Source organism: Nannospalax galili, unplaced genomic scaffold (assembly GCF_000622305.1).
Source record: "Nannospalax galili isolate Female #2095 unplaced genomic scaffold, S.galili_v1.0 scaffold380, whole genome shotgun sequence".
NCBI lineage: Eukaryota > Metazoa > Chordata > Mammalia > Rodentia > Spalacidae > Nannospalax > Nannospalax galili.
The window spans coordinates 1,094,543-1,111,018 of record NW_008348568.1 but is presented as its reverse complement, the minus strand read 5'-3'; the positions used below and the strand labels follow the sequence as shown (position 1 = coordinate 1,111,018).

Genomic DNA, 16,476 nt, shown 5'->3' with positions numbered 1-16,476 from the left:
TTGCTAGAATCAAGAATATACTTCAAACTTACAAGCAGTCTAGGTTCATTGCGTTCAATAGTACCTAAAAAAAGTGAGATAAGGGCATAGATGTAATTTTTTTTTTCATTGTTAGAGGGAGTCAAAAAATCCAGAAATGATCTAAACATCTGTTATTGGGAATAGTCAAATATATTGTGAGACATTTATACTGTGGACTGTTCTGCAAGCCATTCAAGGTGAATTTGCCACTGGAAAATTTCCAGTACAAAATGAAAAAAAAAGCAAATTTCAAAGCCATATAAATATTAGTATGTCATTCTATATATGTTTATACATATATACATATATGTATTATGTACATACACATGTATTTCCTATTTATATTTCTAAATTACATGTGTCTATATAAGTGACTAGAGTAAAATCTGAAGGATACATACGAAAACCATTTGGTTTATTGGGTTGTTTTTTGTTTTTTGTAGTGCTTGAGATTGAAACTTGGGCCTCTACAAACTAGAAAAGTGTTTTACCACTGATTACAAAACTGGTTTACAAAACTGTTAACTGTTGCTAACTTCAAAGAAAGGGGATAGAAATATAAAGAAGGGATTGTGTGAAACAGTGTCTTCTGAGTGCTGAATAATTCCATCATTAGTAAAAATAAGGACCAACCAGAAGAGTCTCATGAGCTCTTTAGATTCACAAAAGCATTGGACTCCACTAACTGTGTGAACCTGTGTACTGAGAATTGAACCCCAGGCCCTTCCCATGCAAAGCACATACTCTGTCGTGAACTACATCCCCCAGTCCCTGTTCTTACATAGAATATTTCTTTGAAAGCTTCAATTTTCTTTGATTCTTATCAGCTATATACATATATATATTTACAATGACCTTTTCATTGTAAAATAAAGCCTTATTTCCCCCTGTGCTGTTAATAGGCATAAGTGACCATATTCAGCTTTTATGATTTTTAAGTAATATGCTTCTTTACAAATTCAAGTAGAAGAAATTCATCTCAAGGGATATGTGGAAACCATTTGATGTTTGGAGGATTTGATGGGACTTGTTTTTTACTGAAAACCAAAAACTTATCTTGGGAAAAAATTAGTAAAATAAGTTTAGATAAGCATTAGGTAACAAATTTGCTTTCCAGTTTGATCTCTCAATTATAAACAGCTTTCTAAGAATGCTGAAAGAAAAGAGAGTTACAGAGTGGCACAGCCCAAGTCTTGAGTGTGTGACTGTGGAGACAGATGCCCTGAGGCAGTATCTGGAGGAAAGACACATGGCTAAATCTAGATGTGGGCCTTCATTCCACCACCACCTCCTGAAATGATTAAAATGTTAAGCAATTAAAAACTGTATCTGCCATCTTTGAAAGTATATTCTGAAATTATAATGAAACTTATCAAGGATGAACCAGAGTCCTGTGGAGATGACAAGATTAATAATTCAGTCCAACACTCAAAAGACCAAATAGGGACAGAAATGGAAAAAAAAAAATCCATTCATTTAGAGATGGGATAGGAAAATGCTGACTTCAGATTCTGGTATCCATCGTCCTCTAACTGGCTCTTTCCTAACAACCCTTTAATGTCTTTGATTTGTACCTAGGTGGATCCCAAGCAGTTGTTGGAAGACGGAATAAGGAAGGAGCTAGTTAAAAGGGTTGCTTTTGCTCTCCACAGGGGACTCATATTCAACACTCGGGCCAAGGTACAAGTGACCGGAATGGTTCTGTGTTCTTCACTCACTCCCAGCATGCCCTGAGCACTGTTCCTAATGAGACCACCCTGCTCTCATGCATATCCAGTATGTGATTTCTGGTACCAACAACTGAATAGCTTTTTAGTCCTTTTTATAATCCACTCATCAGAAAATTTTTTAAAATCAGTGATTCTCTCCTCCTCTGTTCATTTCTACTCTGAAGAACTGAACTGATGTTTATGAGTCAGAGTTACTTCCTGTAGTTCAAAGAACTTGTTAACCATAAAGGAGATAGAAACTTTAAAAATTGTAATTTTTTATTTTGCATTACCTATTAGAAAATACAGGATTTTTTCTGAAGAAAACAAAATTGGTCTGAATTTAAAAATTTTTTTTTGGTCTTTTTGAGACAGGGTCTCCCTGTAGCCCCAGCTGTCCTGGAACTCACTATGTAGACCAGGCTGGCCTCGAACTCACAGAGATCCGCCTGCCTCTGCCTCCCAAGTGCTGGGATTAAAGGCATGTACCACCACGCCCAGCTTATTTTTATTCCATGTGTATGAGTATATTGCCTGCATGTATGTAAGTGCACCCATGTCATGCAGTGCCCTTGGAGGTCAGAAGAGGGCATTGTATCCCCTAGAACTAGAGTTACAGACAGTTGTTAGCCTCCATGTTGGTGCTGGGAACTGAACCTGGGTCCTCTGCAAGAGCAGCCAGTGCTCTTAACTCCTGAGCCATCTCTCCAGCCCAGACCTGAATTTTTTATGTAGGGTATTTTTCACCTTAGTAAATTCAAATTAAAGTGTTAAGTGTATTAAAATTAGATGTGTCCACCAGATGATATGAAGCCATGAGTATTCATTTATTATGTTCTTTATATGAGGCTTCCTTCCAAATGAATGAAATCTATTCTCAGCTGTATGTCTGACATCAGTTACCAGTCAGGCTTGCTCAAGTAGGAAGTGAATATTCCTAAAGCTTTAACCATGTCTCAAGCTATAACCAGTCCTTTAGTTAGCGTATCATTTAAAGACTAATATAGGTGTCAGTATTGACAGTTTGCTCCACTATAATAGATTGACATGTATCCTCTATACAGCCAAGTGAACTGATGCCCAAGCTGAAAGATCTGGGAGCTACAATGGACGGATTCCATCGCTCTTTTGAGTACATACAGGACTACGTCAACATTTATGGGCTGAAGATTTGGCAGGAAGAAGTCTCTCGCATTATAAATTATAACGTGGAACAAGAATGTAATAACTTCTTAAGAACAAAGGTGTCTAATACATTTAGAATTCTTGACTAGATCTGTTATTTCTCATATTAAAAATATATGCTCCAAACCTCAACAATATTAACAAGAAAGTTTTTTTAAAGTAATTACTGAAAATCATTAAGTCCCCTCAGAGTGCCTCAGGAGACTCAGTGTGAGGAAAGATGACATGGGGACCTGAAGTCACAGAGCTTTCTGTCCTAAGGAGAAAGCAGACAGAACTAAGTTCCTGCAGAAGCTGCTGCTGGGACTGTTAGAAGCCAGTGATGGAGAGTTCAGGAGATGACTTCTTCAGGTTAATCAGGGTACATTCCTGGTAATTATGTCTAACCTAGTCAGAAGCCGCCAAAGTCTCTCACAGCAGCAGGACCACTTTCTACCCCCCAGCAGTGCACGAGGCTTCCACATTCCTCAGTCCCAGCCAATGCTTGCTACTGCTACAGTTCACTTTTTTTTTTTTTTTTTGGAAACAGGGTTTCCCTGTAGCCCCAGCTGGCTAGCAACTCGCTATGTAGAACAGGCTAGCCTTGAACTGAACTTATAGAGTTCTACCTCTGCCCCCCTCAGTGCTAGGATTAAAGGTGTGCACCACCATGCCTGGCTTATAGTTCCCTTCTTTTTTTTTTGGTTTTTTTTTGGGGGGGGTGGTCTTTTTAAAGCAGGGTCTCCCTGTAGCCCCAGCTGTCCTGGAACTCACTGTGTAGACCAGGCTGGCCTTGAACCCACAGAGATCCGCCTGCCTCTGCCTCCTGAGTGCTGGGATTAAAGGTGTGCGCCACCACGCCCAGCTATAGTTCCCTATTTAAGCGGTGCTTTTGGGGTGTGAACTGGTATCTAATTTGATTTGTGCTTCCCTAGTGACTATCAAGCATCTTTTAATTGTCCTTGTGTATATCTTACTTGAAAAATTAGTAGTATACAGGTTTGGGGGAGTTTTTTGTTTTAATTGAGTGAAAAAAGATCACCAAACTCAAGTGCTGCCAGTGCTTTTAGATAGCAGTTAACAAGGGAGCCATTCTGTATGTTTTTATATAAGGAACTGACATGTTTAGGTGACGCTTTTTGAGGTATTTAAACCTTATGATGTTTTAGATTTTAGATTACACTGTCCATGTCAACTCACTCACAAGACAGAAACCCGAAGTTTCTTTCTCTTCTTACTCCTTACTTCTTTTTTTCTTGAGGTCAGGGGAACAGGGTCTCGTACAACCCAGACCAGCCTCCAATTCACTGTGTAACTAAGGATGACCTTGAACTTTCTGTCTTCCTTCCTCAACCTCCCTAATGCTGGAATTACAGGCCTGCACCACCATGCCTGGTTGATGAGGTACTAGAGCTGAGGGCTTTGAGCATGTTAGGCAGGCACTCTACCAGCCACACTCCATCCCCAGCCCTTACTTCACTTCTTCAACAGCTTTTTTTTTATATTTAATGTTATATGTAGCATTTGGGGGAGTCTACTGATATGATTTTAAAAGTTTCCTCTTCAAAACCAAGGAAGATGTAATTGTTACTCGTCATGCAATGTTTGTAAGAATATATAAAGAAAACATACCTGGGTTACATTATCAAAGTTAAACTGAATATGTATGGTTTTGTTTTCTAGATTCAAGATTGGCAAAGTATGTACCAGTCCACTCATATTCCTATACCAAAGTTCACCCCTGTGGATGAATCCATGACATTTATTGGTCGTCTCTGCAGAGAAATCCTACGGATCACAGACCCAAAGTAGGTTGTTTCTGAATTTGCCTCCAGGCAATCTCTGAGGTGCACTGGCCCTGGTCTATACTTGTCAACTATCACCAGAGTTCTCTCTGGGTCTCTTGCGCTATCAGGCAAACCATGTAACATATCTTTATGTACATTTATTATTATCATGCGGGGGGAGTGGAGGGACTTACAAAGAAATGAACACCCAGTGCCTAGCTCCATGCTCAGCTCCGCACCACCCAGCTCTGTGCCACAGCTCAGAGCCCACCATACAAGATCGCTCCATCGGCACGCACATAGTCACCACTAGCTTTCACCCACGCCTCAGGCCAGCGGTCTTGCCCCAGGCCCATAAATGCCTCCTCTCACCATCTCTTCTCCACATCTACTGCACGTTCCCCATGCACCCACCACTGCGTGTTCCTGTCGGCTCATGGCTCCTGTCCCAAGATGGCACCACATGCCCCTCCTTCCATGGCTAACTCTCCACAGTCAACTCTCTGCAGCAGGCCCTGCCCCTTGGAGGAACCAGGACCCCTGGGGAACACATCAACACATATCCTGACTCTTAAAGATGATGCTCTTATTTCTTAGCCCAGCACCCCAGCACTTAGTAAGAACTATGATTAATTATTGAAGCACTCCGCTCAGCACAGTACATGTCTATATAGTTAAAATAGTCTTAGGAGCTGTTACCACTTTAAAGATGCAGTTGAGACACAAAAGTCGCTCACTTGCCCAGTATCACACAGTTAGTAAGTGGCAGACCCAGAACATGCCAGGCCCCCAACTCCTAAGCACTGTGCTGGTCAATGGCAGACCATTACAACTTTGTGTACAGTGGATCCCAGTCACATGGTCTCTGCATTCAGCAGGGACTGGGTAGAAATCTCATGCAATGAGGGCTCTACTTGAGAATATCTTTGGTGGGCATCATGCTGCCTTTCAGGAAGTCCAGCTAAATCCATTTCCTCCTCTGCTCATTGAATGCAGATGAAGCAGTGCACGCTAAGGCTGAGGAAACCAGGTTCATGTCTAGTAGTTCATGTCACCGGGCACATCTTCATGGAGAACCATGGTGGGTGGAATTGCCCAGGGGGAAAAATGACTCTTTCTCTACCCCCACTTGCATGCAGGGTTGAATACACTATATAAATGTTCTGCACTGCCTTCTAATCCAGGCTTATTTTGTCTCAAGATTTGAGATAGTTGATAAACTATAAAGTTCCAAGATTTCCAGCAGAAATTAATTTTTCTGTCACAGGGAAGAGGGTAAATATTAATCGTTTGTTGTTGACCATGGGTTGAATCATTGAGCCCTTTTAGAAAACTACCCTGCCAAGCACCCTGTTCATATCTGTGTAGATTAGGCATGATTGGTATTTCACCATCAGAACCAAGAACCTCTCAGACATTATGTTCAAAGTGCCAGCACTGGGGAGCAGAAAGGCACCGTGAAGCCTGAGCATAGAGGATGTGTGTACCTGGAGAAGCCTGCTTTGCTCGTTTTTCACATTTCCTTCTGAGTTTAACTCCCTCACTCTATGGGCTTTCAGCTCCTTCTCAAACCCCATCCTAGTAAAGGTATGTACTATGTGGTGCTGTTTAGAACATGGGGCCTAAATGTGTGAATCTTGGAACTGTAGAGGCTCGTGTTCCATCCCATACCTACAGAAATGAGATTATTCAGGAATGGGATGTGGGCATCTGTGTTTTCCACAGGCTTTACTGGTCGCTCAAGGCCCCTCCCCCACACAGTTTGAAGACCAAAAGTTTGAAGTGGCAGTGTAGGATAAGATGTTGGGACCTGCTGCCTCTCAGTTACCTCCCCTCTAAAAATGGAGGCTTAAATGGCTTGTGTTCACAAAACTCTTGTGAGAGATAGGATAACACTGAGTGCTCAATTGGTATTGTGGGTTGTTACCACTGTTGTCATCATGCCATACTCCTGATACTAAGAGGAATCACTGGGAGATGCCAGGAAGATGGGAACCTGCTTAAGGAGCACAGAGCTTTGTCCCATTCTCAAACGTCACCACTGAAAGATGGTAGATTTCTTCATCTTTACCAAATGGAAATGTCCTCTGTATCTGAAAATCTAAAGAAACATCCTGTAGGAAGACAACTGGTGCCCTAAAATCCTCCAGCCTGACAGCTAAACTCAACCTTCTCTTCTTAGTGTGCCACCCAGTGAAAATAAATAAAAGCAAAGAAGCTGTACTGGGGCAGGGTGAGGAGGCCTAGCTGAAGTTTACTTCCTGGTGCATCGGGCAGGCAAGACTAAGTGCCTGGACAGAAGTTAGAAAACATGAGTCAGAGCCAGTAGTGGTGGCTTGCACTTGGAATCCCAGGAGGTTAAGGCAGGCCTGCTTGTACGTCCAGGCCAGCCTGGGTCATATGGTGAGACTGTCTAAAACAAGCAAAAAGAAGTCATGTAGCTGGTATCCTGGGTATTTGATGACCCCAATTCCTGTTGAGTTCCACATCCCTTTAGGATGCATTCTGAGCTGCTGGGACTTTGGTTTTGTTTTAGAATGACTTGTCACATAGACCAGCTGAACACCTGGTATGACATGAAAACTCATCAAGAAGTAACCAGCAGTCGCCTCTTCTCAGAAATCCAGACCACCTTAGGGACTTTTGGTCTGAATGGGTTGGACAGGCTTCTGTGCTTCATGATTGTGAAAGAGTTACAGGTGAGCCTGGGACCCCCTGTTAGTTACTTCATTCACTGCCGTGATAAAATACCTGACAAAGCGGCTTAAGGAAAGAAGGTTCTATTTTGGTTTACAAGTTTGAGATTATAGTCTGTGAAAGTATGGCATGGATATTGTTCTAGTTGTGGCGATAGGAGCATGAGGCATCTGGTCACACTGTGCCCCTAGTCAGGAAGCAGAGAGATGGATGCTGGTGCTTAGCTCACTTTCTCTTTATTGCATCTTGGACTCCGACCTATGGGATGGTGTTGCCCATATTCAGGGTGGGTCTTCTCTTCTTCGACTCCACTCCAAAGAGTTAAATCTCTTTGGAAACTCTGTCAGTGCTGAGTCTAAGTCCTGTCAAGTTGAGAAAGAAGATTGTCTGTCACAGATCCGCATGTCTGGTGTCTGGGAGACATGACGATAGTCTTATTGGGCAAGTTAAATTCATTGTCTTCATGGTTTCTTACACTGACATGAAGTGTGGATGATTTTACTGGGCAGAGAAGAACTGATAGTAAACTAGAATTTCTTTGGCCAACATTTTATTTGTTTTATGTGTACAAGTGTTTTACCTACATGTATGTAAGTGCACCTGTGTCATGCAGTGCCCACAGAGACCAGAAGAGGGTGTAAGATCCCCTGGAACTGGAGTTACAGACGATTGTTAGCCACCGTGTAGGTGCTGGGAACCAAACCCAGGCCGTCTTATGAGCCATCTCTCCAGCCCTGCATCATTGTATTTTTATGGGTAGACTGGTTGAGTGAATTTCAACTTGAGAAGTAACTGTGTTTGAAGCCAGTAACTCCTCCCTGCAGGGCCTGTTTCTATAGGAACCTGGTCCTGCTGTCCGCCTTCCTATATAGAGGCTGTATGTCTAGGCACAAGTAGTGTTCTACAGTGTTTGAGTTAGCTGGAGTATTTATTTGTTATATTCATTGTGTTTGGATTTTTCATTGTGGCTTCTTGTTTGTAGAATTTCCTCAGTATGTTTCAGAAAATTATCCTGAGAGATAGAATTGTTCAAGATACTTTGAAAACCCTCATGAATGCTGTCAGCCCCCTAAAAAGCATTGTAGGTAAGTGTCCTGAGACTTCACCCATGGCAGAGATAGTATGGTACTGTAGCCTTTCTGGATTTACTAAATGAAAATTATAATTTCCTTTTCAGCAAATTCAAGTAAAATTTATCTTTCTGCCATCACCAAAACACAGAAGATTTGGAATTCTTACCTAGAGGCTATAATGAAGGTATTTTATGGGAAACTGGTAATCAATACTATGTTTTATAAATTATTATTTTGTGACTTTGTGGTATATGGAAATCTGCTTTCTTCCTTTTACCAAAACAAAAATAGTCTCTCATTATTTCTGAAGTCATTCATTTCTTTCTTTTTGGAACTGTTGACTAGGCTCTTAATGGGCCAGCCAACTGTTTCCCATTTGCTCAAGAAAACTCATTCCTTTTGAAATGTCTTTGATCAGAGATGCCTCTGTACAAGGAGATAGAAATTCACTCCAAGTTCATTTAATGCACTGATCTATAACGGGGCATTTGTCCTGTCCCCTCCTGTGTCAACAGGTGTTAAGAAGCAGGGTTCTTTGGGAACATAAATTATCCCTGTGCCATAAATAAAATACTTTGTCTTCAGAAATGAGGAGTAAAGATGAATGAGATTAATTATCTAGATGGAAACCAGCTTACTTTAGAATTTAGTCACCCACTTTCCTGCCTTTACCCATGGCTGCAGCTCCCAGGGACCATTTATTTCGTCTGTGCGTCCCTCTCTCAGTATTTGATATCAGAGAGGTTCAGCAAGGCTTTACTGAGCACCTGTTATGTATAGGCATTGTCAGTTGCTGCAAGAGAAAGTTGCAAGAACAACGTTAGAAAGCATGCCCACCACAGGAGAGACTAGAGTTCCTGGTAGAAAATTAGGACTCATCATCAAGTGTCTTGTACCACAGAAAAACTCCAGAGTACTGTTTTAGTTTGCTTCTCTATTGCTGTGATGAAACACCAACCAAAGGCAGCTTGTGGGAGGAAAGGGTTTACTTTGCCTTACAGGTTATACTTTGTCATGGAGGGAAGTCAGGGAAGGATTTCAAAGTAGTAACCTGGAAAGGGGAACTGAAGCAGAGTCCATGGAGGAATGCTGCTTCCTGGCTTGCTCACCTTACTCATTCAGCTCCCTTTCTTACACAGCCTAGGCCCACCTGCCCGGGGAAGGCACCACCCACAGTGGGCTGGGCCTTCTGACATCAATTAACAATTAAGAAAATGCCTCACAGTCCCATGGAATTCCTCAATTGAAGTTTCTTCTTCCCAGCTGTCTCTAGTTTCTGTCAAGTTGACAAAAACTAATGAGCACAAGTACTAAGGGAATAGTCTAGAATGGTAGGAGAATTCATTCTCCCATTGCATAAGTTATCTCAGTCATGTTCATAATACGTTAGCCATAACTTTTATGGGTAGTTTTGTTTTGCTTTCACTTTGAAATGCTAAACCATAGGTAATATGGGGAGCTTTTGGCTTTGCTAGATGTCCTCTTGTTATGTAGATCTGATATTTCTTAGTCTCAGCTGTAAAATACCAAGAGCTTCTTAGGTCAGATTTCTAAGTGCTGGAAAACCTTTTAAGAGTGAGCAGTTGCCTGGGTCTCCACTCTGAGTGTCAGGGAGATGAAAGGGATCCTTTGGAATACTATTTTCCCTAGACTTTCCATATGCTTTTTAGTTGTGTGAGCTTTTCCATCACTGTGACAAAATACCTGAGGAAAACGAGGAGGAAAGGTTTATTTTGGCTCACAGTTTCAGGGGACACTTGAGTCCATCTTTCTGGGCCTGTTGTGAAATAGCATCAAGGCAGAAGGGTATGGTAGAAGAAGGCTACTTGCTCACCTGATGAAACAGGGCTTCTTACAGTAATGTATAGTGTGGAGAGCTTATTCCAAAAGATCAAAAGTAGAGCTTCAAAAAAGTTTCCTTTGTGGGTTGAGGATGTAGCTTGGTGTTAGAGCACTTGCCTAGCATGTACAAGGCTCTGGGTCTGGTTTCCAGCACTCCAAAAAATACATATAATAAATAAATAAAAATAAAGAGCACATTTGATCCATGAGCACCTGGGTATTAATAGGTCACTCTTGACTCTTAGATTTCAGGGGAACATAGGCAGCTTCCTTCAGGGACCCCTTTCCATGGAACTAGTCCAGGAAATCCTTCCTCCTTTCTGTAGAGTGCCTGGAAGCTCTCCAGCTCTGTTTGTGTCCCAGTGATGACTCTGAAGTGCCCCATGTGTCACCTCTGTGTTCTTTGACTTGTTCTCAGGTTGGGCAGATGCAGATTTTGCGACAACAGATTGCCAATGAGTTAAATTATTCCTGTCGATTTGATTCCAAGCATCTGGCAGCTGCTCTGGACAACCTTAATAAGTAAGTGCCAGGATTAAGAATGGCCGCCTCAGGCACAGACTGCTCATCTTCCAAGGGACCTTTAAGGTCTCTTTGGGTAAGGAATTCTGAATTCCTAGGCTCCCTTCTCTTGGATAAAAATGTCTTTCTTGGGGCTGGAGAGATGACTTAGTGATTAAGAGCACTGGCTACTCCTGCAGATGACCCAGATTCAGTTCCCAGCACATACATGGTGGCTTATCACTGCTTCTTTTTCCCATCAGGGCGCTCCTGGCTGATATTGAAGCCCACTATCAGGACCCTTCACTTCCTTACCCCAAAGAAGATAACACACTCTTATATGAAATTACAGCTTATCTGGAGGCAGCTGGAATTCACAACCCACTAAATAAGGTTAATGATTAAAATGTATAATGGGGTGATGGGATTGGGCAGTGTGGCACAAAAGGTGGCTTGGTCCAGGTAACAGATCAATGTGAAAATATTCAAGAACCTAGGTTCAGACCCCTGTCCATTCTGTCAGGTCCCTGCCTCAGGTTGTGAGACTGGTGGTATAGTATTGGTCAGACCTCTGGAAAAGTAGAAGTGTGGTGTCAGTTCAGGGTTCACCTAGGGTTTGGAACTTGAACGGCAGCTGAATGGTCAAACTGATCTCTTACCTGAATATGTTTCCCCAGTAGCCCATAGGAATCACAATTACAAACATGAGGCACCACACTCTTCAGCAATTCGGAGCTCCAGAAACCACTGAGTGGTTTCATAGACTGTCCCCACCTGATGCATGTAGACTGTTTATACTTGTTATTTATATTCCTTAATGTGAATATTTCTGTGTTGATGCAGAAACATGATCATTTTAGGTGGCTACCCTGGTTACTTTCTAAAATCTGTAAAATTTGAAATTCTTAAATTGCAGTTATCCTTCAGATTTTACATAAAAAAAGATTATGAACCTCACTGAATGTAGTGTTGCATGCTCGTAATCCCAGTAGTGTAGAGGTGCAGGCAAGATGACTTCAAGTTCAAGGCCATCCTGGGTTGTATAGCTTATGTGAAACAGGCCTGGGCTGCATAATAAGACTATGTCTCAAGACAAAACAAAGATGCTGAACCTGAAGAGCAGCTAAGATCTTTTGATTATGTGCTCTGTGCTAGATACTGTGTTTGGCCCAACGAAGCAGGCCATTCTTGGGTGAGGAGGCTGAGACCAGAAAGGTTAAGGACTTCCCCAGGAACGAAGCTAGTGATGGAGCTAGCAGGTGATGAGAGCCTGAGCTCCGAGCCAGTGTGCTGCGCTGTCTTCTGTGGAGTGGGTGCCCGCCGGGGGTGGCATGGCTGTGTCTGCCCTGATTTCTCTGCTGTATTAACTGAGAGGGAGACTGCTTGGAGATGCAAAGGGCAAAGGAAGACTTTGCTTTCTTTCTCAGCATATACCATCACTCTCTGCTACCTGGATCTCTTTCTTCTCTTTTCTGTCTCAAACTCCATCTCTTCACCTCCAACTCTGCCTCTACCACTCTTGATTTTGCTTTCCCCCGCCATTCTTGTTCAGCACCCTTTCCCTTCTCTGTAAGTGGCATTAGCAGGATTTAAGGGAGGACCTGCTAGTCTCTAAGCAAAGTTATTCTTTCCAGAAGGGTTAAAGTGTGATGTGGGTATTTGTATTTACATGAGGTTAGGTAAAACTCCAAGCACAGTCAATGATGAGCTCTCCCAAGTCTTAGGCACTCAGAAGAGCAAATGGAAGTAGCAACAGTTTTCCATTGGAAAATGTATTCTGTGTTATTCTGAAATGTGGAGAAACATCCATTTTTCTTCTCTTTCTCTTTCCAGATTTATATAACAACAAAGCGCTTACCTTATTTCCCAGTTGTCAACTTTCTATTTTTGATTGCTCAGTTGCCAAAACTTCAGTACAACAAAAATCTAGGTACAGTACAATGTTTTTGCTTTGTAAAAAATAAACAGTATATCAGTATCTAAGGCCACAGCTCTTTGAACATAATGGTGTGTTAGATATCAGATCTTTTCTTAATCAAATGCATGTTACTGAAATGCATGCTTTCATGTCTGTGAAGTATATCACCTGTCATGAAATGTACATAGCCACCCACATACAGTCTACCTGTCCAACAGAATGGGGGGGGGCGTCTTAACTCTTCTCCTCACTTCATGCTTAAGTAGCTGACTATAGTATGAAATAAACCTCTTTGTGTTAAAAAGAGGTTTCTGTTGTTTCTAGTGTTGGATGTTTCTGGGTCCCAGGACTGTAAGTATGAAGTTACAGTATCGTTTGAGATACGCTAATAACCTGAGTGTCTTAGACTTGGATATACACATGGTGATTCATGCATGTCAGAATATTTGTTACAAGTAGTAGATACTCAAGGCTTTCAATATAGGTATCCTGGCAAGTAATAAAACTAATTTTTTGTCCCTGACTAGTTTATTGAACACTTTTATAATTACCTAATAGAGTCCCAAGTATTTCCTGTCTCCAACCTTTGCATCCAACTAAGTAGAATATTTTAAATTCGCTATATTTAATTAACCCAGCAGCATAATAAATAGCCCTTATAAGAACATTTCTAGCCTGGCATAATGGTGCATGCCTTTAATCCTAGTACTCAGGAATCAGAGGCAGGCTGGACAGATGACTCAGAGGTTAAGATCATTGGCTGCTCTTTCAGAAGACCTGGATTCAGTTCTCAGCACCCACATGGCAGCTAACAATTGTCCAGTTCCAGGGGATCTGATATCTGATGCCCTCTTCTGGCCTCCTCAAGCATTGCAGTGGGTACACTTACATACACACAGGCAAAACACTCCCACACATTAAAAAAAAAAAAAATTTAAGAACATTTCTATAAATATATATATATATGTCTTTTTGAGATGGGGTTTCCCTGTAGCCCCAGCTAACCTGGAACTCACTATAAAGACCAGGCTGGCCTTGAACTCATAGAGATCTGCTTGCCTCTGCTCTGCCTCCTAGTGCTGGGATTAACGGCGTGTGCCACCATGCCTAGCTAAATATTTTTTTCTTAAAAAAAATTTCAAAATGTGTTTATTATTTCCTTAAAATATTTTCCTTCCTAAGATTTTTTTTTAACTAACACTGTGAATATTCATTCAGAAATACTCATTGGTTCCAGGCATTATTCCCATGACAGCTCCTTTAGTGCCACAGATGGCAGTGTGTGGTGCCCCCATAAGTTCTTGCTGGGGAAGGGAGGGCACAGATGTCTGATTGGATTCTAGCTCTGCTGTTTCCTACCTGTGACTTTGCCCATGGTGCCATGCCTCACACAGGGTGAGTGCTCACAGGTGGCAAATCCCTCTCTGCGGTTGTCAAAATCAACTAAAGGCCATCTGATCACTGCAGAGGTTAGTCTCCAGATCAGAAACGCATGTCTCTCAGGGGTCTATGTGTGGCTATGAAACTGTTTTCTCACAGACTTTGCTTTGTCTGCTCATCTTCTAGAAACCCTGTAGTTTCACCTTCTACCTTAGGTCTGTGGACCATCTCAAATTATTTTGCATCTGGCATCAGGCTGTTTTTTCTCCATAAGGATATCCAATTTTCAGCACCATTTATTAAAGAAATGTCTCTTTCCCCATTAAATTGCCTGGCGCATTTGCGGAAATCCAGTTGATCATTTGGGGGTTGAACTATTTCTGGGCTCCATTCTAGTCCATTGATCTGTCTTAATGCCAGTACTCTTTTGACAACTGTCACTTTATAAGCCTTGAAATCAGGCAGTGCAAGTGTGCTAACATTTCAGCATGATGCTTCCCCCAAAGGCCCCAAACTTGTCTTCTATTTGCAGCACAGCCAACCAGGCAGAAGGTCAGAGTCTCCAGAGTCTGGCCAAAGTCCTTCATGGAAAAGCCAGCTTTGACATTCACTCACCTCACATGCTTTTCCTTCCACTCCCCTGACTTCAGCAGACTCTTTTCTTATATTAACACCCAGCATTGTTTTTAAAGATAACTGAAATATTTTAACCAGAATTTTAGCTGTTTTTACTCAGGCGAATGCTTCGGGCTATCTAGTATGCCATTAACTGAAGACGGTTAGAGGTGATTATTTTCTCATTTACATTCATCTATATCTGGTTTCTGCCATAGCATGTATTACATAATCCAAACTAAACAGTAATGATAAAATTTAGTTTTGGATCCTTCATGTCAATAGAATGATCTACCAGTCCCACAGCTAGTTCAAGATATACCCCAGAATTATGTTTCCTCCAAATAATCACCTACCAGTGATGAGGACTGATATTTACTGAACGTTGCTAAAAGCAAGTTGTTGATTGGGTGCTATGACTTGTTCCCTCACAGGCATGGTCTGCCGGAAACCTGCCGACCCTGTTGACTGGCCACCACTCATCCTGGGTCTGCTTACTCTGCTAAAGCAATTTCACTCCCGGTACACTGAGCAGTTCCTGGCACTGATTGGTCAGTTTATCCGCTCCACAATGGAGCAGTGCACAAGGTACAGAAGACCAACCAGATACTAAGTGTTCCTTACTGTCACAAAAAGGGATCGCAAGTTTGCATGAGAAGTTCCTCTTCTTACCATCCTATCAGGAATGGAACAGCCCAGTTCCATCCTCTATGAAACAAGTCAGGACACATCTTCTTGTCTGGAGCAGTCACCCGCAGTGCTCCTCCTTGGTCACCCTGCCAGGGCATTTCCTACAGTTCTACCAGTAGGGATTTTCTAGACAGAATCTTGACTGTGATTAGTAGACACTGAGGAAGAAAGTGCAGTCCTGTGAGACTGTCATCTTGGATCCAGCTCTCAGAGCTCAGTAAGCCCTGCAGTCCTTCTGGGCCACTGCCAAGACGTGACTTCACATACTCCAGGGTGGTCAGACTCATCAGTGTTCAAGGCCAGGGCAACGTTGAGTTCATGGTGCGTTAACAAAACAGGAGTCACAGAAGATGCTGTTGGCTAACAAAACTCACAAACCTTCAGTTCCTTCTAGTTCATTTCCCCTTTCTCTCCAATTGTGGTTTTTCTAGGTTAGGGGGTAAAAATATGGCCCTAAGATGCTAGGTCCTGAGCTTTTCACTGCTACCCTAAAGGGGTTGGCCTAAGTAAAGAATTTCTCTGTTATGTTACACATGTAAAAGTTAATGTAAGAGAGGCATGGTGGCATACACCTTTAGTCCCAGCACTGGGAAGACAGGCAGGCAGATCTCTGTTAGACTGAGTTCAGCCTGGTCTACAGAGCAAGTTCCAGGCCAGCTGGGGCTACAGAGAGACTCTGTCTCAAAAAAAAGTTAATATAAAACCACCACCACTTGGTTGTTTTCACCAATGTAACATAGACTGTTTTTGCTGTCCCAGGACTTCATATATATTAGACAAGGACTTTAAAACTAAGCCACCTTACCAACCCTCTTTACTTTTTACTTTGAGACATTGACTCACTAAGTTTCCCAGCCTGCCCTTGAACTCTTGCTGTAGCCAAGATGGGCCTTAAATTTGCAGTTATCCTACATCAGCCTCCTGAATAGCTGGGATTACAGGCCTGTGTACGAAGCCCAGGTAGAAGTTTATTTTTAAATAAGTCTGCAAAACACACCACTGAAAGACTGATCATAGGACCTGCCAGGCATTGAGTTGTGTAGCCTGAGGGACACCAAAGGGAAAAGAATCCAGATAGG

The 16,476-nt window shown here is 42.2% G+C and overlaps 1 protein-coding gene across 1 annotated transcript in view; it reads left to right on the top strand.

Annotated features, from left to right (window-relative positions):
- The window catches only part of Washc5 (WASH complex subunit 5), a 56,720-nt gene that overhangs the window by 37,951 nt on the left and 2,293 nt on the right, over window positions 1–16,476 (top strand). Inside the window, exons 18-27 of the mRNA XM_008845463.3 lie at window positions 1,600–1,701; window positions 2,795–2,974; window positions 4,578–4,702; window positions 7,218–7,380; window positions 8,361–8,463; window positions 8,556–8,635; window positions 10,712–10,815; window positions 11,058–11,187; window positions 12,628–12,724; window positions 15,142–15,295. Coding sequence (XP_008843685.1) covers window positions 1,600–1,701; window positions 2,795–2,974; window positions 4,578–4,702; window positions 7,218–7,380; window positions 8,361–8,463; window positions 8,556–8,635; window positions 10,712–10,815; window positions 11,058–11,187; window positions 12,628–12,724; window positions 15,142–15,295 — 1,238 coding nt within the window. The remainder of the gene's footprint in view (window positions 1–1,599; window positions 1,702–2,794; window positions 2,975–4,577; window positions 4,703–7,217; window positions 7,381–8,360; window positions 8,464–8,555; window positions 8,636–10,711; window positions 10,816–11,057; window positions 11,188–12,627; window positions 12,725–15,141; window positions 15,296–16,476) is intronic.